The sequence below is a fragment of the Sabethes cyaneus genome, chromosome 2, assembly GCF_943734655.1.
Source record: "Sabethes cyaneus chromosome 2, idSabCyanKW18_F2, whole genome shotgun sequence".
NCBI lineage: Eukaryota > Metazoa > Arthropoda > Insecta > Diptera > Culicidae > Sabethes > Sabethes cyaneus.
Window position 1 is genome coordinate 204,029,312 of NC_071354.1, and position 13,935 is coordinate 204,043,246.

The 13,935-nt window shown below is 37.4% G+C and overlaps 1 protein-coding gene across 1 annotated transcript in view; it reads right to left on the reverse strand.

Moving 5' to 3' along the window:
* Positions 1 to 13,935, reverse strand: part of LOC128738982 (breast cancer anti-estrogen resistance protein 1) — a 121,035-nt gene that overhangs the window by 82,059 nt on the left and 25,041 nt on the right. Inside the window, exon 2 of the mRNA XM_053834507.1 lies at positions 9,505 to 9,648. Coding sequence (XP_053690482.1) covers positions 9,505 to 9,648 — 144 coding nt within the window. The remainder of the gene's footprint in view (positions 1 to 9,504; positions 9,649 to 13,935) is intronic.

Consider the following 13,935-nt stretch of genomic DNA (forward strand, 5'->3'; position numbering starts at 1 on the left):
GGGAAGCTGATTGTCTGATTAATTAATCCACTCGACTCATCGACTTAACCCTTCCGGTTCTTAGCAGTTGTTTACCATGTGCCGACGGGCCCATGCACCCGTACTTCATTTCTGTAAAAATTTATTGAATTACATCAGCCCGAGTCACTTTGTCTGGCTCGATCGTCGAAAACGATGTGGGCGGTACATAAATAATTACCACTTGCTGATTCGCATCGAAAACCCGTATGTGGGCACACACTCGAACTAAATGCATGCAGCACACATGTACAGATACGCATGCACAAACGAGCTCTCGTTTCCACTGCTATCCTGTATGAATTGAATATGAATTCAATTATAGCCGCGTACACTCGAACCGTTTTACCGAAACCGAAGTAAAAATTTGGTAATCCAACAGCTGCTGGCTGGCACCCACGATTGATTTGCTACTGCTTCTGGCCACGAAATGAAAATGAAAATGAATGGAATAGCGTAATAAAATAATTAAAAAGTGCGTGCACTTGGATATGGGTTCATTTTACATGTTCAAAGGGGGAGGATTACTAGTTGTGCACCGCAAATAATGTTCCTTTGTTCGATTCTCGGTTTTAATTTTTTTTTGTATTTCATTTCGTTTCACAATTTTTGAGTACCTACCTACGAGTACTAGAGTTTCAGTCAATCACATTTTATTTCTGCCTAATTACTCCTCTGGTGGATATATACTTAGTCTTTGTTGTCTCTTTTGTGTCACTTTTGTATATCGAAAACAGCGAGTAAAACCAAAAAGAAATATTATTTTAAACATAATTAACTAAAAAGCGTGCTTTTATGTCTGAAATAATAAATCTTTTTCAACAAACTTAAAAAAAGTAACCTACATTAACCTTTTGTTTCTCGCAACAATTTCGATTCACACGCCACTTTGTGAAAAACTTACGAAACTTTGTCCACCGGTTGAAAGATCTTGGTCTAATGCTCAGCCTTGCTGAAAACAGTAACTTTCTTTATTGCCAGAATCTCTAGATCGACCGAGATACCGATTTTCCGATAAAGAATATCATCAAATTGTAACATTAACGTAATCAAAGATAGAAAGATTTCCTTTGCTACCTATGCCACACGTCATACTTGCATCGAAATACCTCAAGGGAGCAACTTGGAACCACAGGACTTATTACAATGTACGATAATAACGTGTGTGTTTATAAGGGCGATCCAATTATTTTTGGAAACTTCTGTCAGCTGTCGCCCGATGCTTCAGACATTGTGCGATGTAGGGCTATCCGTAGTTTTTGCGCTAGTCAACCACGAAAACCATTTTATTGCCGTTAACCGTAAAACCGACTAAATATTTTTTAACAAAAATAGTCATCTTCCATCGAAGCAGTGAAGAAAAGTATTTTGACCGTACCAGCTTTGCGCTAGCAATGCAAGGTTTTGCTGAAGAAAAATCCGTAGTTTGATTATCTGTGTTTTTATCACAGAAGAAAGCGTTATAATTTCGTTTCAAGGTTAGAAATAGACAAAATTTAATCAGACTTGAAATCAAATTTTTAGTGTAAATGAAAGCTTCATTTGAAGGGTTGTGGGAACTCACGGGCGGTCAACTATGCTATGCTATGTTACGTGTAATCATTTTTATTGCATAGGTATTGTTCTTGATTGTATTGGAAGGAGGTTTTTTGAATGAAATCAGTTCAAGATACGTTTCAAATTTTTCCTACATTATTCAAGGACGTAGAGCAATGTTGCAAATTGAGCGAAAAGCAAACGATGACCGATCCGTATACGAGCGCGTGTGAGAAGTATAACATCCAACGCTTACACCAGTGACGCACGTGTACGATAAACAACCGCCGGTGCTGTGTGCACACCGATGTTTTGCTACCGACACACTCGCGAGCATACAGCATCGTAGCGTTGTTATGCGTAGCCTGCTCACGAAACCAACAGCTCGTGAGTTATCAAGACCCTGCGAGTGTGAGTAGGATGTGTGACTGCTAATTTTGCTTCACTTCTTCTTTTCTTCTTCATCTTCCGCACTCACTTCATACGTGGGTGTGAGTGAGCATTCGGTATCAACTGCAATGACGAGCGAGTGACGACCGTGACTGATAACTAAATACACACTCGCAAAAACTCGTCGCAGCGTATGAAACAATAAGAAAGGGAGTCCGAGAGAGATGCTCATGCCAGTGATTTGTTAGAACTAGAACGCCTGTGTGAGAAAATTAGACTACACAAGGACGGGCTTTGCAACACTAATGTAGAGTCCTCGGCGTGCGAGACGCTACAATGCTAACCATTATACAGGGATTGAACCCTCGTTTTTTATTATCTTGTTAACGTTTGTTAGTCGATTTTCGTTATTTTTATCATCTGGCTTTCTGGCATCTTTACACCGTCTTTTTGTCTCTTTTTAGCGCTTTATTGTAATTTTTTACTGTCTTTCGTGGCGTTTTGGTTTAATGGCGTCATCAACTGTAATCTGTTTTTGACATTTCTTGTCGATAGTTTACAGCCTGTTTATTGTCTCTTCATTTCCATTTCTGAATCTATAGTCTTTTCGTCGTTTTGTTTTTTGTCGGTATTTTTTGTCTCGCTTCTGGCGTTTTTTCGATGTCTTTTCATCGTATTCGTCATATTTTCGTAGTCCTTCAACTCCGAAGTAATAATTTAAGTTTTATTGCACACCGGCAATGGTATTTATGACAAATTTTGGTCATAAAGCCTGTCATAACAGTCCAATAAAGCCTTCAATGTTACTTGGGCTGCCTGTTCATCGTCTTTTTGTCAAGTCTCTTCGTCGTCATGTTTATTTCAAGTCTCTTCGTCGTTCTTGCGTCGTCTTTTCGTAATCCTGTCGCTGCCTATTGTATTATTGTTGCCTTTTCGCCTTCTTTCTGTCATCTTTTTGTTGTCTTTTCTTCGTACTCATCTTTTCTTTGTCATCGTTCTGTAGTATTTTCGCTATCTTTTCATAGTCGTTTTACCATCTTTCCATCGCATTTCTGTCATTTTTGGACGTCTGTCTTCGACATGTTTTGACGTTTCGTTTTTAACGTTTTCTATGGCTTCTTGTCTTATTGTGTTGCTGTTTTTCGTTGTCATTTTACTACCTTACTTTGTTTTTCCTCAGCTATTGATCATCTTTCAGCCTGTTCATTGTCAAGTCAACAAAAATGTTATATTTTTCTTGTCTTTTCGTCGTTCTTTTGCCATCTTTCTGATGCGTATTCGCCATCTTTTCGTCGCCTTTTTTGGATTTTATACCGTCTGTTTGGCGATTCTTAAACGTCTCTTTGCCGTTTTTTGTCGTGTCGTGTCGTGTCGAGTCTTTTGTCTCTGTTTTGGCGTTTTGTCGTATTTTTATTGCATTTCCACGGTATTTCCATTGTATTTATGTCGTCTTTTCCTCAATTTTTTATCGTATTTTTTTAATATTTTTATCACTGTTCCGTCATCTTTTCATCACATTTTCGTCATCTTTCCACTGTTGTGTCGCCGCCCCTTCGTTGCCTTTTCTACGTATTTTGTAAGTCTTTACATCGTTTTCTAAAGGCTTAAATGTCCAACAGTGTTCAATTATCCCGTATAGAGAGCATAGACAACATTATTATTTATGGAACAAGCTTGATTTTGAAGTTCTATCACAGAAATCATATTAAGAATTGCCAAAATGTAAAAATATTTTGCCTTTTGACTTGATCCAACCAGGAAAATGTCAGCATTACTATAAATGTGAATATACTACGGTCAAAAAACGAAAGTGAAGAACATCATGCCTTCAACGCATATATAATGGTGAAAAGTTCTATCTGCCGTCAAAGTGAAAAATGTAAGTTCGTGTTGACAGCATGGCAGCATTATCGTAAACGTTTCCTTTTAAATTCACTTGTCTTTAGACTAAAATATTCCGTTTGTTTCTCTCTTTCAGAAAGAATAAAGTTATGCTTTTCGAAATATTATTCACTGCATGTAGCACTCATGATTTTTTTTAACTAAATGAAACTTTCAACCTTTCAAGTTTATGAAAATCAGCACTTGATTCGTAGATTCGTAGAAAATTCCTAAATCTGTAGAACTATGGATATATCCGTAGCTCTGGCATCACTGTCGCGCGGATTATAATGTATGATTATTGTCAGTTCAGAGAAAAATTCTCATCGAGCGATTTTGAACGAAAAAGAAGAAGCAACCCCGCAGTTGTCAAATTTCTCAAACACTGAAACAAAAACGCCGTTATGAATAACACGTGATACACTCATAATTGGAAATGCACAAAAAATAAAATTTTCGCGCAAATCGTCACAAAAAAATTTTATTCCGAAGAACTAACGTCTGTTTTTTTTCATTTAAATATTGTGCTTCCCGAGAAAATATTTCGTTTTTCAGCTTTATATAATTGTGCGCAAAGGTAAATCATGTATTATTGACAGTGTAAGCATGTGTAAGTTTTCTATGTTTATGCTCTTATTCTTTGCTTAGATAACTTTTTTTGTTCTATTACGTGCAGACTTACAAACAACACAGTTACAATGTCGCACGTTAACCGAAAATGATAAAATTTAAATGCGGATTGCGTTTGTAAAAAATTTGTCCATGTTTGAACGGGCAATCACGAAGCAAGCTACCCTAGCATTCAGCTGATGAGCGAGAGAGAAATATTGTTGCTTTTCTCATCACCCTTGCGTTAACAGTTTCTTACGAGATTTCGTGTGAGTGTAAAAGAGATACTTTGACTGCGAGCAACCAGAACAGAGCTGTGCGCAACTGTTAGGCGCACAACTAAACCTACGAAAGAAAAATTTTAGATAATAAGTGCAATATAGAAAAACGTTTATCTAGTCACATATTGCCATATTTTACTTACTCACATATTGAAAAAACGTCACGTCGAAATTTATTTGTTTATAACATTCAAACAACCGAACCGATTTTAATGATTTTGGTTCCAAATGAAAAGTTTTCCTGTGAAGTTTTTAGGGAAAGTAGTAGCTGAAGCAATAAAACGAAATACACTTCTAATTAAAAATACGCGTGAATAATAATCTTTTAATTATGTTGGATTTGGTGTAGGCCAAAAATAAATTACCCATAATCCGTACCTATTCAGCTTTTTACGAGCCATACTGGTAGACGTGTTCGTAATATTTGAACAACATTTTTGACATTTCCCTAATACATCGCACGTTTTCTTTCCTAGGTCTATAGAACAAGACAAATTTTGATATTTAACTTTTGTCATACAAATAAGATTCTAAGTTGAATTTATATTTTATTAAAATTATGTACTTCTTTAGATTTGGATTTAAGAAAGAATTATCTGATAAACAGTGTAGAAGCCAGGCAGGATATAATTTATTAGGTAGAACTAGGGTAGAAATATCTACGCCTTCTGGAAAAGAATATGAAGGAATGGGAAAACCCGGTTTTAGTGTAGGAAATCAGGATTCATCGGAAGTCCAGGCGTAGAAAGTGTATGTCTCAAAGCGCACGTGACGTGGCATTGAAATTGATTTGAGCGAGGATGTTTGGAGAGTCCAATTCGCCCACTAAAACTTTCCTGATTAACAGAACTCTTTCAGTTTTTCTCCTATTGTCGAGAGTTTCAATGTTGAGTAGGTTGCAGTGGTCTTGATACGGCGGAAGCACTAAAGGGTTTCACCAGGGTAGAAATCTCAAAGCATACCGTAAAAATTGTTTGTACTGCTTCCAACCTGGAGGACCAACTTCCAGTGAGGGGCTCCAAACTTCAGCAGCATACTCTAAGATAGAACACAATAGAGAAGTACAGAGAAGTACAGGGAACGTAAGCAAGATGGATATCTAAATTCTTTGGGTACCCTAAATATGAAGCCCAAATTTTGATTGCCTTTAGATATTACATATGAGTAGTGTTTCCGAAAACAGAGGCTCGTATCAAGAAGACTTGGGAGTTCTTTGATTGCATTTACCCTTTCCAGTATTTCGTTGCTGATGCGGTAGTTTCATATAATAGGTTCTTTCATGCGACTAAAAGAGATGATCGAACACTTGCGCACGCTAGTGGAAAGCTCATTCTTTTGATACCAGTCTGCAAAAATGTCGATTAGTTGTAGTTCGCAGCAGTCTTCAATTGATTTGACCGGCACAAACATTTTAAGATCATCAGCGTACAGCAATCTGGATCCTCGTGGAAGTACAGCACAAACGTCGTTAAAGAATAAGGAAAACAATAGCGGTATGAGGTTACTTCTTTGTGGAACGATATTGAAAAACATACAGGACAGTCCATCCGCTTGCCGCAACCATCTGCGTGATTCAAAAGGACACGAGGGTGTCCCCGAAACGCGCACATAGCACATCACTTACTCCAGAGTAGCGTTGATCAGCCGCGTCAGTTAATCCAGAAAACCGTATTCAATGTATAAAACGCTTACTAAATAATAGTCTGCCATCTTGGATTTCAAAATGGTTCAAATCTATTTTCGACTACTGGCAGTTAGCTCCGATCTAAAAAAGTCTGTATTGCAAGGTTTTTCATGAAAAATGCTAAATAATAGTCCGCCATCTTGGATTTCAAAATGGTGTCAAACATCTATTTTCGACTACCAGCAGTTAGCTCCGATCTAAAAAAGTCTGTATTGCAAGGTTTTTTCATGAAAAATGCTAAATAATAGTCCGCCATCTTTGATTTCAAAATAATGTCAAACATCTATTTTCGACTACTGGCAGTTAGCTCCGATCTAAAAAAGTCTGTATTGCAAGGTTTTTCATGAAAAATGCTAAATAATAGTCCGCCATCTTGGATTTCAAAATAATGTCAAACATCTATTTTCGACTACTGGCAGTTAGACCCGTTCTAAAAAAGTCTAATTGCAAGGGTTTCCAATTTTCCATCTAAAATGCTAAACAATAGTCCGTCATCTGGGATTTCAAAATGACGAGACTTACAAAGAACGCATGAGACTATTTTGCAAGATGACATTTGATTTAGTATCAGTGATGAAACTGACCGTCACCAGCCCCGATAGGGGTAGCAAGTACATGTAGTTCACTACGAGTTGAGTAGGTTTTTAAACTACTGCACGATTTAGTTAGATACTCTATCTAGCTCACAGCAGCTCTATGTTTGATTCTAATGGGATGCTTTTTATAACCTTTTCCATGTCAATAATTCGTATTTACATTGCTAACTCTAAAAAAAATATGTTTCTGCGTCGTTGAAATGTATATTTTATTGCTCTTTGCATTGAAAGTTGGATTTTGAACACACTTGTCCAGTCACACATTTTGTAGGTGAGGAAAGTTGCCAAAATTTCGTGGGAAAAAAAACCATGAATCTTGGTTGATTTCTATTTAAATTCTAATGCTTACGTAGAGTTGTTATCGACGCTAAGAATAGTATAAAAATAGTTTCTAAATACATAATTCCACGCATAATTTATAACTTGAATAAATATGCAGCATATATGAAATAAATGAAAAATTAAATACTATTTGCTTTTCCTACAACTGGTACTGGCGCCACTGCTAAATCAAATGTCAGCTCAGATGGGAGAGTTGTAATGATGGGAAATGTCGGTCAAAATCTATAACGATTATTGATAAAGTTTTGTTATCGTTAATAATTAATAACGATAATATGGCAGTATAAGCAAAAATACGTAAGAAATAGAACAAAAATGTTAAAATATCAACAAGCCAAGAAGAAGATTTCACTTTAAACCCTCCAATTTTCGATATTGTTCCGTGACGATAAAGTTTGATGGTATTATCGATATAAGATTACTAGCGATATTATCAGTAGCACACTTTTCATCACAGTTTTGAAGGTTGCACTTAATAACTGTGCAGTCCAATTGAGTGATGTGAAGAGCGCAATAAATGTGCTTTTTAAATTTTTGTGCGATTAAATGTATATTTTTGCAGGTTATGACTAAAAATAATTCAGCGTGTACGCATAATGTTTACGTGTTTCTTTAGATGAGTTTGTATCAGTGTTTTATCAGAACTGTCAGTTTCGGTTGTCAGTTGCGGTTGTCAGAATGAGCGCAAAACGCTAATTTTTCTCTGAACGGACAATATGTATGAATAAGAAAAATATTGTATCGTCGAACAATTGTTTGCATATTGGATGTGATTTATTTTACTAATTTTTTTAGAAAGTGCGTGACTATTAAAAGACAAACATAATTATTAAACGCCATTTTGAAATTTAAGATGGTGAATGGTTTTCCAAGTTGTTTTGTACGAAACCATATACAATGTGGACTTTTTTGGAGTGTCAGAGATCACAAATCGTTTGATCAATTATTGACGCCATTTTGAAATCCAAGATGGCGGACTATTAATTAGCATTTTGCATGAAAACTGCTGTAATATAGTTTTTCAGAACAGAACAGTGTTAGAAGTCGAAAATCGATTTTTGACACCATTTTGAAATCTAAGATGGGGATGACAAATTCATTATATTTAGGATATTTTGCTTAAAAACCTATACAATATCTCAATATTTAGTGAACGGGACATAACACTATACAATATCGACTGTTTTGGACTGGGAATGACTCAACGTTGGGCACTGTTTCGACTTTTCAGAATCTGAATTTCAACTAATTCACCCTCTTTTTAAATTGTTGAGCCCCTTGGCGAATGAAAGGTCAACAATTTCAAGGTATTAAAAGTGCAAATCTTATTTTTTAACGATTTTCATTCAATCAAGCTCAAACGTTTCAATATTTGAAGACCTCGTGTTAGAAGTGGCTACGTTTCGACGAGAATTATTCAAAAGTATCTCCCGTTCCAAAGCTTCAAAAATATGTTGCGCAATAGTGCTACGAATCAGTTCCGCAAGAAATGCATCATGATTGACGCTTGCAAACATTACGGTCTGGAAGAAAATTAAAACAGTATTAGCATCCTAGAATCCGTCTGCCAAGTATCCCTTCCGCTCTAATGCCGCCAACATCTCCACCTCTCTGGCACCTATCACAGCGTAAAGCTCAGAGGTTAAATGACTGAAATTAATCATCCTGAATAATGTATAAGCCATAAGAATCCCGACAGCAAGCCATAATGCCAGAAAACCTTCCTAGAATATCCTTCTTTCGGTCCAGGATAAATTACACTCGGTACGGTATACGAAGTGCAAACATGTGCTGCGCAACCTCCGGAATAAAATATTCAACATCCGACACGTAGCGTGACTGTGGGTGTAGTAGGGTTTGAGAGATAGGTATGGTAAACAGAACAGTTCAGAACACGCAAAGCCAACAATCGCTGAAGAGTCGAGCAGAAAACCAGTAGTAGTACAAGATCAACAATCAAGAAACTAAATGGTCATACATAATTCACTGGAAAGGATACATTACAACCCTCCTATCTTGTGTTCATCAGTTTAAGTTACATCCCTTCTACAAATCCTTCTGTGCTTAGCCACCGGCCAACCAACGGACGTAAACGTCGCAGTAATTTGTCATCTTTTCCATGTTTTCTTCAATCATTTAATCTGTTAAACAGCAAAAACATCCTTACCTGTCGTCCCCGCAGCTGACAGAGCCACCACCCTTTGAGATCGCTTGTGTCCGTTTCGATCACCGTCAGGATGTCTCCCTTGCGGAAGGCCAGCTCATCGGTGCTCTCGGCAATGTTGTCGTAGATGGCTTTGGCAAGAATTTTCTGCAAATAAACAAACAATGAAAGGTAGACTGACATTAGAAACGATTTCAGCTGGGCGATAATGGGTTGTGCATATGCAAGCGCAGCTCATAAATTAGCAGAGTAGGTAGGTACCTGTTGAATCTATTTCCCGCCAGCAGCGCAACCGTTCCCGCCGCAACGGACGGAGACGGAAAAAAACACACAGACGTAGCGAATTATTTATGTGCTAATTATGCTAATAACACCTCGGTGCATTGTTTGTTTGTTTTGCCCGGTACAAGATAGGATCGCTTTCCGCATCAAGTTGTCGCACAAATGTGCCTGCCTGGAAAAAGAGGTTTGTGGGTGAAGGGACGAGCATCGTTGTTAGCACCCAGGTTGATGGTTAAAGGTACATATTGATGTTGTCGACGAGGTACGGCCATTACGAAAAAGCTGTCATCGGAAGCAAATATTTTTTGCTGGAAAGAATATTGATTGCTATGCAAAAACAGTATGTGACGTAAACATCCAAGAAATTAATTTGTTTTTCACAATTTCATTGATATAGCTTTAGCTATAGAGGTTTTTGGCTCACTTACCTATTAGTCAATTTTACACTGATCAAACCGATTGAACCGTTGCCAACCAATTCCAGCCAAAGGGCCAATTTCCAATACCGACCGGCAAAAGCAAAAGGATACGCTCAAATAATCCCGAAAGGTTCCCGTCACAAAAGTGAACAGCCAAAGGCGAGGAAGACTGAATAAACAAATCGATTTAAGCCGGAAGTGGCCCATTTGGCAGCGTACCTCTGTCTGTACCTATTAGTACACGAAATTAGTACGGTCAGTTGGTTTCCGAACAGCGCGATAGCCCGACCGACCGACTTCGGAAGCCGCCAAATAATGATGGGTTTTCCGTTCGATGAGCATCGCGCGTATCGCGTACGGTGCGGAGACAAGGATATTGGCCTACAAATTGGTTTACATAAGGCGTTGCTGATGGCGGGTGCCTTGCCCGTGCAGCCGGCACAAGCGGGATCAATCGTCGCAGATGGTTAATTACTTCATTCTGTCGAATGCGAGCATCCGGACGACGGAGGAAAATTTGTTTGCCGCCTGTTGCTGTTGATTCATTCAGTGGCGCGTGCCGAGTCTTTTTTCTGGTTGATTGGATGTTCATTTTTAGAATGATAGTTTTTTTAAGGACGCTTATCGGTGAATTACGTGTGTTCATAGAAGTGTTATAAGTAGTTGCAGTTAGTACGTACTAGAAGTACAAAATTTCTAAGGGTGTTTTGATTCAACAACATATTCCGGTTGTTACTTACAAATTTGGATCTTTCTTTTATTTTCAACAATGGCTTGTATAGTATTTTTATTATAGCCATTCGGTTTACTAGTGTTAAAATGTAATCCAGTTAAATCTATTTCTTTTTTGTTCTGAGAGGTTCCGGTCGATGGATCATATGGCGGAAAGAAACCACTTTATTTTGAAAAGAATGGTGTGCTAAGTAATATCCTTTTAGTATTTGTGGCTCTCTTAAAAACTTGCACGCAGATCAAATTTCCAAATTTTCATTTTACAACATCTATGAACGCAAGTTTGTCATTCTACTAGTCTACTTCGAATGCAATTCTAATGCCCTTTTTATTAGTATTATCTAATCTTCAATGAAGAAACTTAAAATTTCGTCCACATTTTGCCACAAACAACGGTTTGGTAACAGATTTTTTCCATTCAATTTGTTTTCTATATTTACCATAATATATTCTTCAATTACATTTTACAATTCTTTTAACATATATATTTAATAAGAGCGGGTTTTCCATCGTGCCCATTTTGTTTGTTTATAGAATTTAGCTAAACAAATTATCTCTGAAGGTTAAATAGTTTTCTTCCATATAGTTTGAAATTACCATTACTGTGCTGGGAAAGTTTTTTAAAATTGTTGAAGGTTCGTTCACAGGAACACTGGAAACAATGCCCCGTCGAATGCAACCATTATCTACTCTGCAACGGCCCATCCCGTGTACTTACGTTTTCAACGAAATCACCAGTGCTTTTACCTAATCGGTTGAAAATTTCTTTGCAATAGCTTGGAATTCTTTCATTAGTCATTTTGCTAATTTTTCAGTTGATGCTCCACTTGCCAATACAATTTCCCTTATCTCATTTACAGGTTATCCCTGAAAGCATCCGTCGCGTTCGCCCAAAGAATGAACCGTGGAAATTGTACGTTGAAGAAGCGCTCGGATATATCAACAGCAATCATCCTTACTTTTTACTGTTCATAATTGCACGTGTGTATCCAAGGCTAGCACGTACCAACCCGACTTTGATTAAGCTAAATCCGTCACTTTTTTCGTTTAACTGAATCAGAAATAACTGAAGTACATCTTCTTGAAGTCTGTGAAAAGATGTATCGGCAAGTTGAAAAAGTTTCAAAAGTTCGTTTTGCCGACTGCTAAAACTTGTCTATCATTCTCAGTTTGCTCCTGTTTCTGTCAACGACTTTTCTATTCGCGATCTATTGCTTTGATTAATCTCTATGTTCAAATTTGACTTCTGCTGTTAGATTCCTTTTCTTAACTTTTCAAGATAGATTTTTTTGTTGTCAAGAATTCATTCAAGTGCTCTTACAGCATGTACCCGTTCTCAATTGGAAATCGAATCGATTCGCGCAGGGTTTTTATTACCCATTTACTGTTTTATTTCGATTTGCATAGCTATAGGACAGTCCTAGTCTACCGTCCTATTCAATCTCTTACAATTCGTACATCACATATCATTTCCGCATTCATTAATTTTATGATTATCTCCGCAGTTCAGCAGCCTTTTTGGCAGCCGTGGTTGCTCAGGATTGCTTTTATCATTACCTTATACAACTTGCAAATATTTCACTTCTTAACTCGATTTCAGTGCTGTAAGTTGCAATTTGGATTCTGTCTGTACCTTCAGCAATCCATTTATTCATCATCAGAAATTTCTGTAACCTTTGTATTAGCTTCAATATCGTTATGGCTTGAATATTAATTATTCTCTTGTACTGATTTTTCTATGAACACTGTAAGGGCCACTGTCCTCTTTTGCAAAGCATCTAATTCCGCAACACCTCAAGCATGTTCATCATTATCAAAATTTATCCGCGCCCCACCTGCACTCACCTGAATTCATCCGAATAAGGTTACAGTAATCAACCACTCCGAAAACTAATCACTAATCCGTAGGTCGATCAAACAACTCAGTTCTTCGCATACATCCAACCTGTTACTGTTTATTAATATTTTTGAACTGTTACTGATTACTGTTTGTTGTTATATGTTTCCTTCGGTTCGACTATCAACAACGATTAGCGACCTGATGGGATTCAGTCCAATACACCGTTTGTGTTTACACCATCTCATTGCGATTGTAGGCTTTGAGAAAGTCATGAATTTGAAAACTATTGTTTGTCACACATGCCTAAGATATCTTGGATTTAAAACTGCAATTACCTAACCTTATTTGCTTCAATGTTCAAAGCATTCAAACAAAACCCTGAAGATAAACAGAAGCTTTACATTGTTTATGACTTTCTTCCTTATCATGTCACGTAAACTGTTATACGAGTTTGACACCTGTAAATATTATGCAGACGATTGTGAAAATGAATCACAGGCACTTTTTTGTGAAAAAATTAAAATGAAACAAGCTCAACCAACCAGCAGAGTACTAACAGCGTTGAGACAAATTTATGTAAAACGATTGTTCCGAACTGAGGCTCGTCGTCGGTCGGCATAAATATGCAGGTACGAGAGAAAGAAAAATAGCGTGAAAATAATCGAAGCGAACAAAGAAACGAAACTTTCAAGTGCCTACCATAGGTTCCCACCGAGCAGCATTCGTTTGCATAATTGGGCAAACCTTAGTTAGTTCGACACTCACAACACAGACGAGGTGAGAAAAGGCAAGTTTGTTTTGCTTAACGTTGTCCGCTTTGCCACAGATAATAAAGCCATTAAGTCATTAGGCGTGTAATTTTTCCGACCTGTTAGAAACATACATTTGGCTATTTTACTGTATGTTGCATCTTCGAGCAGGTAAAAACGAAACTGTCATTAAAATTTATGACTTTACTTCACTTAACTAAGTAATCAACATCGTCGTCAGAATAAGTTGAGGGAAAAATACGGAAAAAATGAATAGTCTAATGTGAGTTGTCTTCACATTTGACATTTGTCTTGACATTCACATTTGACATTTGTAATTGAGAGCAACGTGCTGCTCGATCCACAGAGGCCGATACATGATTGTCTTAGTCGCTGGTGCCTTAGCATACAG